Source organism: Bufo gargarizans, chromosome 8 (genome assembly GCF_014858855.1).
Source record: "Bufo gargarizans isolate SCDJY-AF-19 chromosome 8, ASM1485885v1, whole genome shotgun sequence".
Classification (NCBI taxonomy): domain Eukaryota; kingdom Metazoa; phylum Chordata; class Amphibia; order Anura; family Bufonidae; genus Bufo; species Bufo gargarizans.
In genome coordinates, this window is record NC_058087.1 from 34,389,231 (window position 1) to 34,407,986 (window position 18,756).

Genomic DNA, 18,756 nt, shown 5'->3' on the forward strand with positions numbered 1-18,756 from the left:
GTTCTGAGAACAGCCAAGCAAGTGTGAATGCTGGGAGTCGTAGTTTCACGACAGCTGGAGTGCCGAAGGTTGCCTGATCCCTGTACTAGACAGTCAGGGCCTCAGTGATACAGGTGTCTTGCCAGTTAATCTTCCAGTCGATCAGACATGAATGTGATATTGTATGTTATATATGGTTTCCCGTTATAATGTCCCAGTAGAGGCCATTGTACGGTGAAAATATTGTATTTTGCGGCCATTGTCACCCGAGTGGCCGCTGTATGATAATGCAAGGTCTGAATTGTGGAGCACAGAAAAGCTGCGTCGGCTGACCGGGATCTCTCGTGTTTATTGCTGTCTTTAGGTTTTTTGGTATGATTTCAAGGGAAGAAACCGACCAATTACTGAGCGTTGCAGAAGGCAGTTACCTAATTCGTGAAAGTCAGCGACAACCTGGAACATATACCTTAGCTTTGAGGTAAGAAATGCGATTTCTGTTACTATTGATGTTTTATGTCATGTTTGTTACACGTTGTCTGGATTTCTTTATTTATTTAGTGGGGTGGATTGCTCTGATTTCGGGATCTCTATTCCTTTTGGGTTGTGATGATGAGGGTTGTAAGCTCTATTCGGGAGTCAAATGCCGGAGGGTGTATCCAATGTCAAGGATATTGAGGACAAATTTAGTGCTGCCTCTCATTTATGTTTCCAATTTCAGTATCTCTACTTAAAAGTTAGCAGCAGTTCATATATCGCACACTGGCTTGTGAAATATCGGTCTGTGCTCCGCTGTAGCGAATGCTTCCTTCCCTTATCACATGGACATCTCCTCTTTATTTCCGCCACACTTGGCCCAGTTCTCACCTGACCTCACACTGTCCCATCAGGCTGCAGCGACAAGCTGTCTATGGCCCATTAATGAGTAACGAGTATGCAAATTCAGTAAGGACCTTCTGTCAGTGTATTTGTAAGCTAGTAGTAGCGCCGTTCATTACGTGAAAACTGTCTACGTGACGATAGGATCTAGCAGTTGTTAAAGAAGCGCAGTGGCTTGGGAATGGCAGACTAGCTGGATCAGAAGTGATGGCGTGATTCTTCAGTCACATGGATATATAGAAAAACATAAGCCACACTCACGTCTTTCCTGTTCATCACATGTAATGCATCTCCAAGGCTCGCTCTGTAAAGACAGTGGAATGTACTGTAATACGATGTAACAAGTAATGCATGTATTATTCTGCCCACGCTGCTATAATATGAGCTCCTCACTGTAGAAGGTTCTGAAACACATCAAATGTTAATGGTTCTGGAAGTATTGCCATGGGTAATGTGTCATCTGCATTGACCAGCTCATTGACTGGAGGGCTGCTTATAATGCAATTATAGCCAGCAAGTACGTGCTGCGTTTATATGAGCCCGTACACACAGGCATATACTGCCGCAGATCAGCGATTGCTCCCTTCAGATGCCACCTGACCCGCTCGCGGCTTAGCTATATTTTATGGTGACGGTCCCTTCTTGACACTGTCCCTACTTTTAACCGCTGGGCCGCAAACTGCGTTGCAGCCTCCGATTTAAAAGCAGTGGGGGGCGGACCCCACATGCCCACCTACCGGAATTGTGTGTATTCCAAAATTCCGGGGACAAAATCAGCCATGTATACGGCCCCTACGAGGAACTGAGTACTGTGCCTAATGCCCCGATCAGAGTGCACGATAACCAGGCAAATTATCGGGAACAAGCCTTCATAGGAACTCTCATTCCCGATAATTGCCTCATATAATTGAGCAGTTGATCAACCGATGAACGCACATATGCTTGTTCATCGGTGGTTGACCATCTTTTATCAGGATTAGGGAGTCCTAATTCTATAATGAATAGAGCAGAATAATTGATGAACGACTGTGACAGCAATCATACCTTCCACATTGGGTTTGCTTTGGCCTGTGTAATCAGGCCACTGCAAACGAGCACCGATGAATGCGCTATCATCCATTAGTGCTCGCGCTGTCCGAACATCGGGCAGTGTAATACCACCTTAATGTTTCAGATCTGTACAGGCAAATAGTCGTGATTTGCTGGATCGTGTAAGGCATAGGATACAGAGCAAGTAATGAGTGTTCTGTACATAGAAGTGGGCAGATGGGAAGGAGCTTTTGCATTTTGTTTGTAGTGCAGTCAAGATTCCCAGCTTAAATCAAAATCTCACCATCAAAAATGTCCCTTAAAACTTACCTGAGTTTTCAAAAAACATTTTCATAATGGCTATGCTGCTTTGTGCAATCATAACTGTGAAGGAACAGTTATGTTTGGGCTTTCCTAAAGTCTCTTTCAGCCATATTATTCCCTGTTTCAGCTGCACAGCTAGATGCATTTCACTCAGAAGCAGGGCGGTGTATCCCTTCTATGGAAGTCTGCCAGTAATGTGTGCACTGACCTTACTTCCCACTATATTTATTTTCTTCTAGAAAACTGAAAAAGTCGATATGGAGCAAAAGCAGGACTCTCCTGTGATGTTTAGAAGCAGGGTTGTTTTTTTTTGTTAGTTTTTTTTATCAAGCTCAGCTAGCTCTGATTTGCCCCCATATCCCTTGAGTTTCTATTACAAGGGATAAACCTTGCCTGACAATAGGCTGCGGTGCTGTCCTATTCACTTCTACAGGGAGAGCGCTTGGTGGTGGCCAGACCGGAGTCCTCCAGCCACCATTTTGCGGGGCTCCGTTCACTATAAGACAATGGGAGCATAGCCTAGTGATATGCCCCCCATTGTCTGAGATGAGACAACCCCTTTAAGGTATTGCTTTACTCAGCAAGGAGCAACATTACCAAGCTTTATGCCCTGTTTATTAGGATGGACCCTGCTGACGGGTGCTCTTTAAGGATTTCAGCTAGATGCTTTGTAGTTAACAGCACGGACTATAATCAACTTTTTATAATGTACTGAAGACGCTGATTTTTAAGCTGGAAACTTTACGTTTTCCCCTTCTTTGACCCAAGCACTAAAATTAAATTATGATCTTCCTCAGAGCAAGTGAAGCTATAAATGAAAAACTGTCCACAGTCTCACTATATAAAAGTAATGGTTATGAAATGGACAGTAAGCTGGAGAGTTGAAGAGTTCAGAAAATTCATTTCATACCTGGTTGTAGCACAATATGTCACCAATGCCAAGTATAATAAAAAGTAAACCAGTGGCATTATCAGTACACCCAATTTTAGACATTTGGCAGTATGTAATATCCTATTAAAGGGGTTGTCTCATCATAGACAATGGGGGCATATCGCTAGGATATGCCACCATTGTCTTATAGGTGCGGACCCGCACCTGTATCTGGAATGGAGCCCCGCAAGGTAGTGGCTGAAGGACTCCTGTCCGGCCACCACCAAGCCGGCCCCCTATAAAAGTGAATTGGAGCGCACCGCGCATGACCGGCCGCCGCTCCCATTCACTTCTATGGGCTCAACGGAAATAGTGGAGCCAGCGCTCGGCTATTTTGCCGGCCCCATAGAAAATTAATGGAAGGCGGCTGCGCATGCGCAGTGCGCCCTCCTTCACTTTCGGGGCTCCATTCTCGATTATAGAGACATAAGACAATGGTGGGCATATCCTCGCAATATGCCCCCATTCTCTGTCCTCAGACAACCCCTTTAAGGGCTCATGCACACCACCATATTTAGCATCCTTGTCTGATCCGCATTTTATGCTGATCGAACGCATAGACCATTCATTTCTATGGGTCTGCAAGAAAAAAAAAATGGACAGTACATGGATGTCATCCATGAGCTGTCCGCATCCGTTTGTCCATATTGTGGACAAGAATAGTCATTTCTACTAATGGGAGTGAGAAAAATGTGGAAGCACAAGGGAGGTATTTGCATTTTGCAGATCTGTGGACTGCAATAAGGATACAGTCATGTGCATGGGACCTAAGACAGCCCGCTATAATGTGTAATATATTGTCATTTAACAGCTTCATATAGAAAGTTGTCACATTGTCCTTTGTCAATCAGAAATAATTTAAAGTTGACCCTCTGGTTAAAAAAAATAATAATAATCCCATTAAATGCAGAACTTAGCACCCCACTGGTGCCCATCTTTTTAACTGCAGATCCATCGATTCCCATACTACCTGGTGTGTACTGTGCATTGGTAGTTCAAGACGCTCGCTGCTTATCCAGCCTGGTCTTGGATTGGCCGGAACTGCTCACATGAGGCCAGCGGCAGATGGGAGGGCCTAAGATGGCCCTGGAAAAAAAATACCTAAAAGTGGCCCCACATTGTAGGAGGGTCTAAATAGACAGGAGGCAGAGAAACAAAAGTAGGGCGGTCAGCAATACGATAGAGCAAAATACACATACCACAGTGCCGCACAATATATTGCCCCAAAAGCTGTCCTCCTGAGTTGGCCATCAGGGTGCTTAGGAGGGGAGATGCGGGACATTGTTGAATTCAGGAGGACATGTCAGCTGACAGAGTTAATTACCACCAGCCTATTATGTACCCAGCCAGCGGCAGAGATGGGGGCTTGGGCGGCCCTGTGGGCATCGGCCCATCAGGAAATTTCCCTCTAAGGTCTATGGCCAATCCACCCCTGCATGAGGCCAGCAGGGGGTGTCTTGGACTACCGAATTCACAGTATGCCGCACCCTCTCCACTTTGATTGACAGGGCCGGGCAGTGTAAACGTCATAATGTCTGGTCCTGTCAATCAAAGTGCAGAGAGAGCAGATCCTCAGTGTAACGGCAACGCCCCCATTGCTCCTAGAGGCTCATTTAACATATATTAAAGCTTGATTTTTCTCAGCAATGTGGACACATATGAACATGGGACCAACACAGATGCCTTCAGCTGCCAAGTGCACATGTAACAGGTCAGCCAGTGTCATAGGGACAAATCTGCTGACAGATCCATTTAATGAAGGATTGATATGCTCACCTAGAAATGTTTAAGATTTCTGTTTGAGTCTTCAAAGTTCTGTTGGTAGGAGGAGGAAAAAAAACTATTTGTGTTCTCAAAAAGTAGTTGTTGTGTTCCAGATCATTTTGTTCTTTTCTTCCTTCAGTGGTTATCACAGTCTCATGTTACCATGGTTTCTACTCCCTATTATTTGTAGTTCACTGAGAAATTGGGAGTGAAATTTTAACATTTTCTTCTTTTGGATTTTTCATTAAAATATTAAAATATTTTGATTGCTTACAAACTAAGTAAAGAAAATTCACAGGAATACCTCTAACATATATGTTCTATACTCCAGTCATCCAGAATGAACTCTATTGCAAATCAACATACAATAAATGAAATTAACGAACACCCTTCACTGCCTAACTCTAGAGCAGGCATGCTCAACCTGCGGCCCTCCAGCTGTTGCAAAACTACAACTCCCATAATTCCCGGACAGCCTACAGCTATCAGCCTACAGAAGGGCATAGTGGGAGTTGTAGTTTTACAACAGCTGGAGGGCCGCAGGTTGAGCATCCCTGCTCTAGAGGAACACCATCTTACCCTTATGCACTTAGCATGCATTTGCACCAATGCAGAAGTTACACGGGTTGCCTACTTTGGACAATCCTTACTAGAAGGTGTCCTTGATGATATGATGATCATAAAGTGATTGACAGGCCCAGGCGGGATGATGATTACACTGCCTGGCCCTGTCAGTCAAAGTGCAAAGACAACACCCCCATTGCTCCTAGAATCTCATTTGCATATATTAAAACATTATTTTTAAGACACATATGAACATGGGACCAACACAGATGCACATGTAACAGGTCAGCCAGTTTTAGGCTACTTTCACACTTGCGGCAGAGTGATCCAACAAGCAGTTCAGTCGCCGGTACTGCCTGACAGATCAGGCAATCTGCATGCAAACGGACAGCATTTGTAAATGGATCCAGATGCGGATCCGTCTCACAAATGCATTGAAAGAACGGATCCGTCTCTCCGTTTGTCATACGGACAAACGGACCCAGTTCTTTTTTTTTTTTTTCGGCATTGCAGTATTTTAATGCCAGATCCGGCACTGATACATTTCAATGTAAATTAATGCCGGATGCAGCATTCCGGCAATTGATCCAGAATTTTGAACGGAGATATTACCGCAGCATGCTGCGGTATTTCCTCCGTCCAAAACGCCGTTCAGTGAATGAACTGATGACATCCTGATGCATCCTGAATGGATTTCTCTGTATTCAGAATGCATGGGGATAAAACTGATCAGTTCTTTTCCGATATTGAGCCCCTAGGACGGGCACTCAGGCGTTGGAAAAGAAAAACGCTAGTGTGAAAGTACCATTATAGGTATAAATCTGCTGACAGGATGCCCTTTAATAAAATTTATTCTACCATCACTACCTTGCCTTGTAAGCATAATATGTCATTGGGTGACCAGCAGCTGTTTTGTGCCTGACGTCTGCAGGTAGTATATGGACTGGCTGGTTTCCTAAGATCCTGTACCCTTGTGGATTTGCTTCTGCTTCCAGACCTAATTACATTGTGTTTTCTATAAAATTCATGTATGCAAGCCATTGTTTTCCAGTTTATGGATTTGAATATTCTATATTAGATTTAGTGCTGTGTTCTGTAATGTAGATGTCATTTTCTTTAAAGAACCTGTCCTGGTTGATTGGACACAACATATTTTTGATTCAGCTACATTCGTGCTTTATTGTTTTATTAATGCGCTTCCTGTATTTATTCGGAAAGTAAATCATGTATGCAGACGGCATACAGCTGTGTTTTATATACAGATATATATGTTTACCATGTTGCCTCAGTCTGCACTTTTGCAGATTCCATGTGCAATGCTACATCTGTTCTCTCCTTAAATTTTTTACAAGCTATAAAACAAAAATGTCTTTATTAAAGGGGTTGTCTGACTTCAGCATATGACATTTACCATGTAGAGAAAGTTAATACAAGACACTTACTAATGTATTGTGATTGTCCATATTGCCTCCTCTGCTGGCTGGATTAATTTTTCCATCACATTATAAACTGCTTCCAGGGGTTACGGCCACCGTTGCAACACTGATACAAGGTGGCCACGACACGAGCTGCTGCTCCTCATGCATGCCTTTGTGTGCTGCCACGGTCCCTGCCACCAGAGAGGCCGGCGCAGTTTCCTATAGTGTGCAAGCAAGACCACTGCTGCTGGATTGTAGAGTGGTCGTAACCCCTGGAATACGAGTAGTGTACAATGTGATGGAAAAATTAATCAAGCTAGTAAATGAGGCAATATGGACAATCGCAATACATTAGTAATTGCCTTGTATTAAAAGAGTTGTCCCATGAAAAATATTCTACACTTTTCAAACCAGCACCTGGATCTGAATACTCTTGTAATTGCATGTAATGAAAAATTTGAGTTACTCAATAAAATGTATCTGTATAGCACTACCTGCAGTTGTTTTTCTTTGTCCTGCTCGCTGAGATGGCCGCACATGCTCAGTTTCATCCATCAACTGCCTCCTGAGCTGTGATAGGGAGAGAACTGCAGAAGAATGAACACGCCTCCTGAGCTGTGATAGGGAGAGAACTGCAGAAGAATGAACACGCCTCCTGAGCTGTGATAGGGAGAGAACTGCAGCAGAATGAACACGCCCCTGAGCTGTGATAGGGAGAGAACTGCAGCAGAATGAACACGCCCCTGAGCTGCAGCAGAAAGGACACTTGATATAAATCTAATAGAGCAATGGATGGGGAGATCTCTGATTCCATGTGAGGTACAGGGCTGGTTCTAGCTTTCTTAGAAAGAGGTTGATGCTTGATTTTCATTTTTTACATTAGTTATGGGATAACCCCTTTAACTTTCTCTACATGATAAATGCCATTAGCTGAAGTGAGACAACCCATTTAAAGGGGTTCTTCGGGAATTAAGAAAATACTTAAATATTACTTTATAATAAATATATTCTCAAATACCTTTTACTATTTATAATGGCTTGTTTTGTCTGGGGAGCAATCATCAGGGGAAACAAAATGGCCGCTGTCCCATTAGTTCACACTAAATCTGTCCTGATCACACATGAGGACAAGTTACTTTACAACACTGAGGTAAAGAGCTGCCTCCTCCTCCTTTCTGCTCTACTTGTCAGGGATTATGATCCTGAATACAGATGATAAGAACTTTAGCTGAATCTCTGGGGAATTTAGTTCATGAGGAGACATGAAGTACAGAGAGGATGGACAGGACAGGCTGTGGTAATGGAGACTGTAAACAAGTGGTGCTGCTCATTATCCACACCTCACCCTCCTCTCATGTCTCCTCATCTTCTCCATTCACACAGAGATTCACCTGTATTCAGGATCATGATTCCTGACAAGCAGAGCAGAGAGGAGGATGAGGCAGCACTATGGCTCATTGTGGTGAAGAAACTTGTCCTCCTGTGTGATTAGGACAGGTTTTGTGTGTACTGATAGGACGGCGGCCATTTTATTTCTCCTAATAATTGCCCTCTAGACAAAACGAGCCATTCTAAGTAATGAAGGTATTTCTGAATATATTATAAAATAATATTTATGTATTTTCATTTTTTTTTTAAGTCCAGCAGCCTCCAAGTTCTCCACAGAGGTGTCGGGGAGCATGGTGGACCACTGCATTTTTACCAAATTTGTGAAGAGCTGTATATAAATATTTGACTAAAACATTAATTTACGGTAAATGTTCTTTACTTGTCTAGTAGTACTTAACCTATGGCCGCCCTAGTGGCTTTTCAGGGGGTGAATGTCCACAAGGGGCACATTTTCTCCGATTTATTATAAATGATAATCAGGGATATATATCGTCGCTCTTTGAGCTGTTTGCTCCATTTGAAGACTCGTGGCCTTTTAGAAAAATAGATTTTTAGGATGTCGAAGCCACCGTGTCGCACTACTTATGTCTTTCAGCAAGGACATGAAAGGTTTCTGAAAAACAGCGTGATTTTTAGCAGGCTCACCACAGAGCTCCTTTTGTCAAACACCAAAGAGTTAGCGCTTGGCCTCCCTCCAAAAATAAAGAATACTTACCCTTGTGCCGTTCTGTCCCATTTTGCTGAGATTTTGGCAGCAGATGCTTTTCAGTGTAATTGTTGGCACGGGAGCCAAGCTGAACCCTGAATAGGCTTTTCCTAGTAAATGACCAGACCGCTGAGCTCTCGGTCTGCAACAGTTCACTGTATTGATTGACTGCAATAGTACCGTTTTTTTTGTAAGAACATGCAGCATCTTCAGCTCAGACTGTTAAAAAGACGCCACAGTTCCCTCCGATGGACTGATATGTTTTTTTTTGACACATTTACTGAACTGACTTGTTCAAACGACTCCACGGTCTTCTCTAGTTACCAGGCTTGCTCCAGATCCCATAGTAGAGTGTTACATTCTTAGAAGGAAAAAGATCTTCTGAGTTGAAAAATGGTAAAAAGTCACGTCTCAAAATAAAATCTTACAATGCTTTCTTTATCGAGGCAGATTTGGAAACCAGACCAGAAACTTCAGGCTCTACTATGACGGGAAACATTTTGTGGGAGAGAAGAGGTTTGAATCCATCCATGACCTTGTGACTGATGGCTTGATCACTCTGTACATTGAGACGAAAGCAGCCGAGTACATCGCCAAGATGACAATAAATCCAATTTACGAACATATAGGCTACACCACGTTAAACAGAGAGCCGACGCATAAGAAACAAATGCCGGCTGTGAAAGAAGAGCAGGGCGAGAGGGAGTCTTCAGGGGAAGACTCTCTAGTAGAGAAGAGGGTAAGTCTTGTATTAACTTTTTTTGAAAAAAGTGGAGTAATTGATTATGTGAAATCTTATCTGGGGGTATTTAGTCTCCATGTACTTAGATTTTTGTTTAGTTTTAAGAAGGTTATCAACTCGGCTGCTTCCTGACAGGGTGTTATTTTCCGTCTAATGAATTCTAAAGTGCCGAGATTCCCCGCCATTGACATTTATGATCTAATGTCTCTTCTATTTTTGGGGGCATTGTGATCTGACCGTGCACTTATCGCTCACAAAATCATCTCATCATGTCCAAGGTTGAAAAAAAAAAACTGAGAAGGTTCTTGTAAGCAAGGCTCATGTCTAGACATGGCTTCCCCCTTCTTCCCTGTCTGTGCTATGTACTGGACACCATATATTACACAAGACCGGCGGTAAATGATGTAAGGGTTCGGGCACCACTTACAGTATTTAAACTGTATTAGGATTTTTTGAAACGCATCTCTGAAAAGGCTTCATGCTTCTCATGAATAAGGGTGCTGAAAAATAAAGCCAGGAAACCCCATGTAATCTCATAATCCTAAAAAATCTAATAATCCAGCACTTGTTAGGAGAATAGAATTGCAGTATAATGAGGAATAGAACACATGGAACACAGATCGAGCCAACCAGTTAGGAAGATTTAAAAAAGTTTTATGGTAGCATATTTGTTTTTGGGATTTCTTCCTGAAGTTTCTTCACCCTAAGGCTCATGCACACGAACGTGACGTATTTTGCCGGTCCACAAATTGCGTATCCGGAAAACACGGATGCTGGCCACGTGTGTTCCGCAATTTGCGGAAAGGGCGGTCCATTATATAAATGCCTATTCTTGTCCGCAAAACAGACAAGAATAGGGCATGATCTATAATTTTTGCGGGCCACGGAACGGGCAATAAATGCGGACAGCACACTGAGTGCTGTCCACATCTTTTGCGGCCCCATTGAAGTGAATGGGTCCGCATCCGAGCTGCAAAAAAGGCAGCTCGGATGCGGAACCAAACCATGTTCGTGTGAATGCGCCCTAATGCTGTGAAGGCTAACCTCCGGCACTCCAGCTGTCATACAACTACAACTCCCAAGATGTACACTTGCTTGGCTGTTCTCAGAACGCCATAGAAATCATTGGGGCATGCTGGGAGTCGTAGTTTCACCACAGCAGGAGTGGCGGAGGTTAGCTATCACTGCCCTAAAGGTATGACCCCACAGTGCCAAAATGACGCAGTTGTGATGCGGACGCGCAGTCATATGAGCTGCAGCGGGCTCCAATAACTGATTAGGACTGTGCCGTATTGCCATGTGGTCATACCCTCACAAGCAGTATACTTTTATGTAGGTGTCCCATAAACCATGGTATATGATAATTCTGCATCAATCCGGTCCTATTAATACCAGTGTAAAATAAACTAACTAAATAAATATGTATGGTATTGTTACTTTGCTACTTATGCCCCATATTTGTTAAAATATGTGTTTTAATTAGAATGGTAACACCTACAGCTTGTGATAGACCGACCCTCTGAATTCTAGTTAGGATCAGTGAATCATAGGAAGGTACCTCCATATTGAGGTGTATGTTTTATCCTCGCCTACTGTGCCAGTTATGAGCGCCTGCTGTAGAGGTTTCGCTTTCAATTCCTGATGTGCAGTGCAACGCTTATAACGTATACGGTAGTAGCGAGGCAGAGGAGATTTACAGGTTTCATCCACACTCAGTGGAGACTGCTCTGCAAAGAAATCTGCACTAGAAACCCACCATATAAATTGACATGTCAAGTGCAATTCAAAGGTTGAGCAAATCTGCAGTATTTTCTCACCGAAATCTGCAACAACATCTGCTTTTGGTGCGGATTTTGCCGCTGACAGAGATTTCCTAGTGTTGTGTTTGGCAGCTCCGTAGAGAATGAATGGAACAGATGCTTGATATGCAGCTCCATTCATAAGAGCAGACTGGACCACCACCGATCATATGCTTATCCACCAGCCTGTGGCTAAGTGATACCTTAAAGGGGTTGTCCAGTCTCATGATACTGATGACCTATGCTCAGGATAGGTCATCAATATCAGATCGGTGGAGGTCCAGCTCCCGGCAATCCTACTGATTATCTGTTTGAAGAGGCCACGGCTCACTGCATCCTCCTGGTGGTAGTGCAGTGTAATTACAACTTCCTGAGTACAATCTAGACGGCGTGCTGGTAACGATGGAAGAGGATGTAGTGCTCACACAAGAGCCACAGTCTCTTCCAACAGATAATTGTGGGGGGGGGGGAGGAGTTGGACCCCCACGGATCTAATATTGATGACCTATCCAGGTCATCAGTATCGTGAGACAGGACAACTCCTTTAATGTTGAGCCTCAACCCCTTTAAATAGAGACAAATGTCCATTTTTGCGTTTGAAGTCGGATTCCGGAGTTCAACCCATTTATATTCTGCTTGGCTCCAGTCAAGTAGCACATGAAAGGTACGGAAGATTTGCCAAGCATTTTGGGGAAAAGTTGACATCTCTGGTTTTTGCAGCATCTACTGTCTCTGGATATTTTTAGCAGTAGTGAAAAGTTTACCAGTTTATAAATTATTCTGTTCATTATGGATATAAAACGAGAAATCTTTTCACATGACTAGTTCTCGACTGTCAGAACCTGGCAGCTTAGAAAATATAAAATTGTAAACTTTTTATTTTTGATATTGATCAAAACAACTTAGGATGTAATTGGGTTGTTAGGCTTCGGAGGTACGTGTTCTGTATCTTAAATGAAATGTCAAATTGTATATCCACAGTCCATTCACATGGACCAGTTATTGGGGCAGTGCAACTTGTCCGTATGTTCTACTAGGTCAGTAGTGGCGATCCTTTTAGAGACCGAGTGCCCAAAGTACTGCAACCCAAAACCCACTTATTTACTGCAAAGTGCCAACACGGCAATTTACCCTGAATACTACAGTCCAATATAGTCTATCTTCCATGTACTTTATCATTTACAGTGGACTGAAGGCGCTGACTATACAGTGTCCATAGCTGGCATATTGCAGTTTAGCTCCCATTTATTTGAATCACAGCTAAGCTGCAGTACCCCTGCATGGCCAATACACAGTGGGCATAACCTTATTTTTTCTGGCACTGTTCAGTGTATACTTTCTGGTGCCAGTGTAGTGGAACTCATCTCCTGTTCACTTGAATGGGAGTTGAGCGGCAGTACCCCAATATGGCCTCGACCTTCTGCCGCCAGCAGGGTCCCGAAAACAGCTGATTGGTGGTGTTGTGGGCCCCCACTGATCTGATATTGAACACCTATCGAGAGGATATGTAATCATTTTCTGAGTACCCGAAGACCCCGTAGATGATGGTTAACCAACTGGAAAGCTAGAAGACCCCACCACCTACTACTGGTGGTTGGAACGAATGGGCCACTAAATAAGTTATTGCCGTTTTTGTGAACTAGGAGTTTGTAACAATAAATACTCTTGAGTAGCCCCATCTTTTGAAAGACTGATGAAATATAAACGAGGTCTCGATCTTCGGTTAGGTTACTGTATTTCCAGCAGATAACGCAGGGACCGCTCGCTTGCAGTCACATATTGTATATAGCATTCCAAGCCCTATTTACTAACATTATCCCATTAAGACTTCACATTCCAAGAACTGGTTATGTAAGCCAGATGAAAAGCTCTCCCTTGTCTTCTGTGTCTGCTAAAGTACATTTCTGCTTTTATGCCTCAATGTATTAAGGGCAGAAGCCTTAAATTGGCTCTTTGTTTATAAGAAAGTGATAACACATGGCAGTCCGTACACTTCAGATTCCAAGAAATAAGGGCAGTAGAACAAAGACTTTTTCCTGTCCAGAAACCCCTTATGCAAGACTCTGTAACCATGGGAGAAGAACTAGGGAAGGGTATCAGGCTGAGACCCTCTTGAAGTAGACCTCATTCTCTATGACTTTTTACATTTTATTATTTGTAGTATGGAAATTCCATGAACAGAAAATACAGTTCATAATACAGGCAGCATTCACTTCTAAGTACCACTGTCATGAGACATTTAAATGTCAGGTAGGTACATGTATCTACTAGATGCCTATGGGTAGCCAGAATAGCAAGCGCACAACTCTAGAGTGTCAGCGGCTTTCTTCCAGAGATGTCACCTGCATAAAGCTGGCTGGTTTGTTACATGTGCAAGCGCTTGGCAGCTGAAGGCATCTGTGTTGGTCCCATGTTCCTATGTGCCCGCATTGCTGAGAAAAATGATGTTTTTTTTATATGCAAATGAGGCTCTAGGAGCAACAGGGGCGTGGCCTTTACACCTAGAGGCTCTGCTCTTTTGCAACTGCCATGCCCTCTCCACTGTGATTGACAGGTCCAGGTGTAATAATGATTACAGTGCCTTGCACTGTCAATCAAATTGGAGAGGATGTGGCAGTTGCAGAGAGAGCAGAGCCTCTAGGTGTAATGGCAACGCCCCTGTTGCTCCTAGAGGCTCATTTGCATATATTTTTCTCAGCAATGTGGGCACATAGGAACATGGGACCAACACAGATGCCTTCAGCTGCCAAGTACACATGTAAACGGTCAGCCAGTGTCATAGGTACAAAACTGCTGACAGATGCACTTGTAGGTGTGTTGGAGTAATCTCGATTGGATACCTTTTGGCGCAGCTGCCAGGTTAATGAGCCATATCACTCAATTTTCAGGTCAATATTCTTTATTTATTCTCTCCTTGTTGCATAGAGGACATTGCTTTTCCGGTCTGGATCCTTCATCAGTTAAGGCCCCCATATACATTAGCGTATTGTTGTCGGCGGGTTTGGCCGACAGTTTATTATGTATGGGGAGCTCCTGATTTTTGCCAGACAGATGATGTTGGGGGAGAGAAGGATCGGGTGGAATGGATATTTTTCCTGATCCTTTTGTTCTCCCGGGAGATAAGCCACCACCATGTATATGAAGGAGTTCAGAGGGAGTCGGGAGATCGCCCGAGAGCTATTGAATGTATATTGCCCGCCTGTAAGTACTTACCTGACAAAGGATCTGTATCTGGCAGCATCACCTTCTAAAATGCTACTATTTGTGTGTAAAGTTTGTTGCTTTTTAGAAGACTGAGTAGTGGTTTAAAGGGGATTTCCATTTTGCATCAGCATGCTTTAAAATAATCATTTATGAAGTTAGCGTAATTGCTCCTATCTCCAGTTCTGAGCTGTGGTCACATGACCATGTCCGTACAGATCTATCTTATTGCCTAGGTGTGTCAGAGCAGCAACAGGGGCAGTGATAGGGGAGTGTCTTTGTAACCAGCTGGGTGGGAGGAGCTATCAACTAGGTGGGCGTGGTTAGGGCAGTGCTGGAGATGTGGCAGAGAAAGGAGAAGTGCATCAAGGGTTTGGTTAGATACCGTAAGGGAGTGCTGCATACATGATGGAAATAGACAAAAGTGGTGTCCGTTCAGGTTTTGCTATTGGAAACTATTCAAGGACTGGGTGTTCCCTATGGGTAACGCCATATTTCTGTGTGGGGGTTAAAGGTGAAGAGTTGGTAGTCCTTTAGGCCCTTGTCAATTCCAGTAATGACCCAGTGGCTCTACCTTCTGGTTCATTACTATAGACCGGGGATCAGCAATCTTCGGCACTCCAGCTGTTGTGAAACTACAATTCCCAGCATGCGCCATTCATTTCTATGTTTATCTATGTATCTATAGTTTCTCAACAGCTGGAGTGCGGGAGGTTGCCTACCCCTGCTATAGACTATATACAGATAATTAGTGTTGAGCGAATAAAACTCCACTAACTGGAATTCGATCCGAATTTCAGGGAAAATTCGAAGCCGAATTTCCTCGTGCTTTGTGGTAGCAAATCGATTTTCCCTGAATGGCAGTAAAAAATCATACTTGCCCTCATCCCGTCACCATCTTGATTGAAGATTTTGCACGAAATCCTGTGTGTGGTGACGTATGATGTCACCACGCCCCGGCGCAAGATTTCGTGCTAGATCTTCAATCAAGATGGCGGCGGCCGGTTCTTTGCGATCAAATGGAGGAGGGCAAGTATGAACGTGGCATCTGAAGGGTACAATGACAGGGAGCGACGCAATTGCAACCACTACTTACAAAGAAATGCGCTTCGTGACAAAGTTCTTTTTTTTTTGTAATATCTGGCGAAGCAGCTGAATCGAATTTTGAATCCTTTGCTCATCACTTCAGATAATGTGATGCTATACCTGGAGGCAGTATAAGATTATTTAGAAACCCCGCACTGGACACGTATGAAGAGCAGGTTGTGTTTCGGCCTTCAGCACCTTGCAATCGTGTGGGAAAAATAAATAAATTCCCCTGTGCTTTTACATGTTCAGTATATAATGACTGGAAATGATGTCTGTAAAGCGCTGGACTGTTTCTGCGCTAATATAAATAACTGGGGCCATGGCAGTCTAAACAGGATACAAGCGCGCTGAATCAGAATTTAGCAAGTAAAGTTCTGACTTCTATGGAAAAACTAGATCCAAGTGGAACTGCACATGAAGACAAGTATGGGGCAACCGACCCCAGGAAGTGGAGTCATTGATAGCAGTGGAGTTATTGTAAATGGGTCGGACACTAACGCGAATCCACATATAACAGAGCTCTGTCAATAATAATATCCCTGCTTTACAAATTTACTGTAAAATACTGCGAACCCACTGCCAATAAACACAAAAAGGGAAAAAGAAAATGCTCCTGGAGTTGTCAAAACTAGCTACTAAAATCTACAATGCATAGCCCAGGCTTCCCCTAAGTCATGACTTTGAGTCTACGGGTGCATACGGTTTCAGCCATATCCTGCAGAATTTCTTCTGCAAAATTTGCAATGGGATCCACAGTTTGCATTGCAATGTGTGAAATCCGCCATGGCAAACCGCAAGCAACACAGGTCAGTTTTTACACTGCTGCCTTCTTACGTAGCGGGTGAAATAGCGCTGTGGATTTTCTGCATGCAGTCCACTGTGTGAAATCTCCAGCCCATCCTCTACGTCTGGACATACCCTATATACCTGTGCACAATGTAGCGCGGCCGAAGAAGGAGCATGCAGATTATTTCTAATTGACGGGCCATACCTGAATCAAACCATTAAAGCTAGAGTAATGTTGTGGATTAGAAATTGCATTACTGGGTAATTTTGATGTGGTTAGACCTGTATTAATTAAAAAAAAAAAAAAAAAAACAATGACATTATGATAATTCATCCAGATCCAAATGAGGTTAATCACATGTTCAATTTCTAGCACAATATCGGATGCACGCGCTGATTTCTCCACCATGCAGCAGACACTGGCGGTAAATATCATAGTTATTCAATAGCTGTTACCTGAATTGGCCTAGTCTGCCTGTTCATTGCTGCCATTAGAGATCCCAGCGATCAGTGATGAATATCGCTTCCACCAGCACTTGAGATATCCAGAAATGTTCCCTTTATACACGTGCATTTTCTGCAGTTTGAGCAATTGTGTTTATGGAAAGATCCTTCAATGGTCATAATTTCTTTCTAAAGTCTGTGACTACTTTTATTCCCCTAAAATGCTTGTCGTTGCTTAAAGGGGTTGTCTCATCTAAGGCTACTTTCACACTAGCGTTCGATCGGATCCGTTCTGAAAGGATCCGCTCATAATAATGCAGACGGTGGCTCCGTTCAGAACGGATCCGTTTGCATTACCATGACCATGTTCATGATAGTGCAAACGGATCCGTTTTGACTTTACATTGAAAGTCAATGGGGGACGGATCCGTTGGAAATTGAGCCATACTGTGTCAACTTCAAACGGATCCGTCCGCATTGACTTACATTGTAAGTCTGGACGGATCCGTTTGCCTCCGCACGGCCAGGCGGACACCCGAACGCTGCAAGCAGCGTTCAGGTGTCCGCCTGCTGAGCGGAGCGGAGGACAAACGGTGCCAGACTGATGCATTCTGAGCGGATCCGCATCCACTCAGAATGCATTAGGGCAGTACGGATCCGTTCGGAGACGCTTGTGAGAGCCTTCAAACGGAACTCACAAGCGGAGCCCCGAACGCAAGTGTGAAAGTAGCCTAAGACAACGGGGGAATATCACTAGGATATGCCCTCATTGTGGGACTCGCACCTATATCGAGAATAGAGCCCTGAAAGTGATGGAGGGCGCACTGCGCATGCGCAGCTGGCCTCTATTCATTCCTATGGGGCTGCCGAAAATGGCCGAGCACTGGCGCAGCTATTTCCGTTGGGCCTATAGAAGTAAATGGGAGCGATGATCGGTCATGCAAGGTGCGATCCCATTCACTTCTATGGGGAGCCAGCTTGGTGGTGGCCGGACTGGACTCCAGCCACCACTTTGCAGGGCTCCGTTCTTAAAATAGGTGCGGGTCCCAGCGTTGGAACCCACACCTATAAGACAATGGGGGCGTTTTGGCTTTCCGTTTGTGAGATCCGTTCAGGGCTCTCAAAAGCGGTCCAAAACGGATCCGTTTTGCCCTTATTCATTCTGAATTGAAAAGGATCCACTCAGAATGCATCAGTTTACCTCCGATCAGTCACCATTCCGCTCTGGAGGCGGACACCAAAACGCTGCTTGCAGCGTTTTGCTGTCCGCCAAAGGTGAGCTAAACTGATCTATCCTGGCACACAATGTAAGTCAATGGGGATGGATCAGTTTTCTCTGGCACAATAGAAAACGGATCCGTCCCCCATTGGCTTTCAATGGAGTTCAAGACGGATCCGTCATGACTATAGAAGACATATAATACAACTGGATCCGTTCATGAAGGATGCATGCGGTTGTATTATTGTAATGGAAGCTTTTTTGCAGATCCATGACGGATCCGCAAAAAACGCAAGTGTGAAAGTAGCCTAACCTAATACACTTTACCGTTTAATAATTCATTTCCCCTGCTAGCATGTCCTTTAGCAGGTTCCTGGCCTGTAGGAAATCTATAATAAATGCATTATGTCTATGCATGTATTGCACTGATTTTTTATGTAATTTAAAGGGAACCTGTCACATTAAACATGGTGTCTGAGCTGCAGCCAGCATGTTA

General features: G+C 43.8%; 1 protein-coding gene across 1 annotated transcript in view; it reads left to right on the plus strand.

Annotated features, from left to right (window-relative positions):
• The window catches only part of CHN1 (chimerin 1), a 109,720-nt gene that overhangs the window by 51,215 nt on the left and 39,749 nt on the right, over window positions 1–18,756 (plus strand). The window contains exons 6-7 of the mRNA XM_044303370.1: window positions 344–457; window positions 9,431–9,719. Of these exons, the coding sequence (XP_044159305.1) occupies window positions 344–457; window positions 9,431–9,719 (403 nt within the window). The remainder of the gene's footprint in view (window positions 1–343; window positions 458–9,430; window positions 9,720–18,756) is intronic.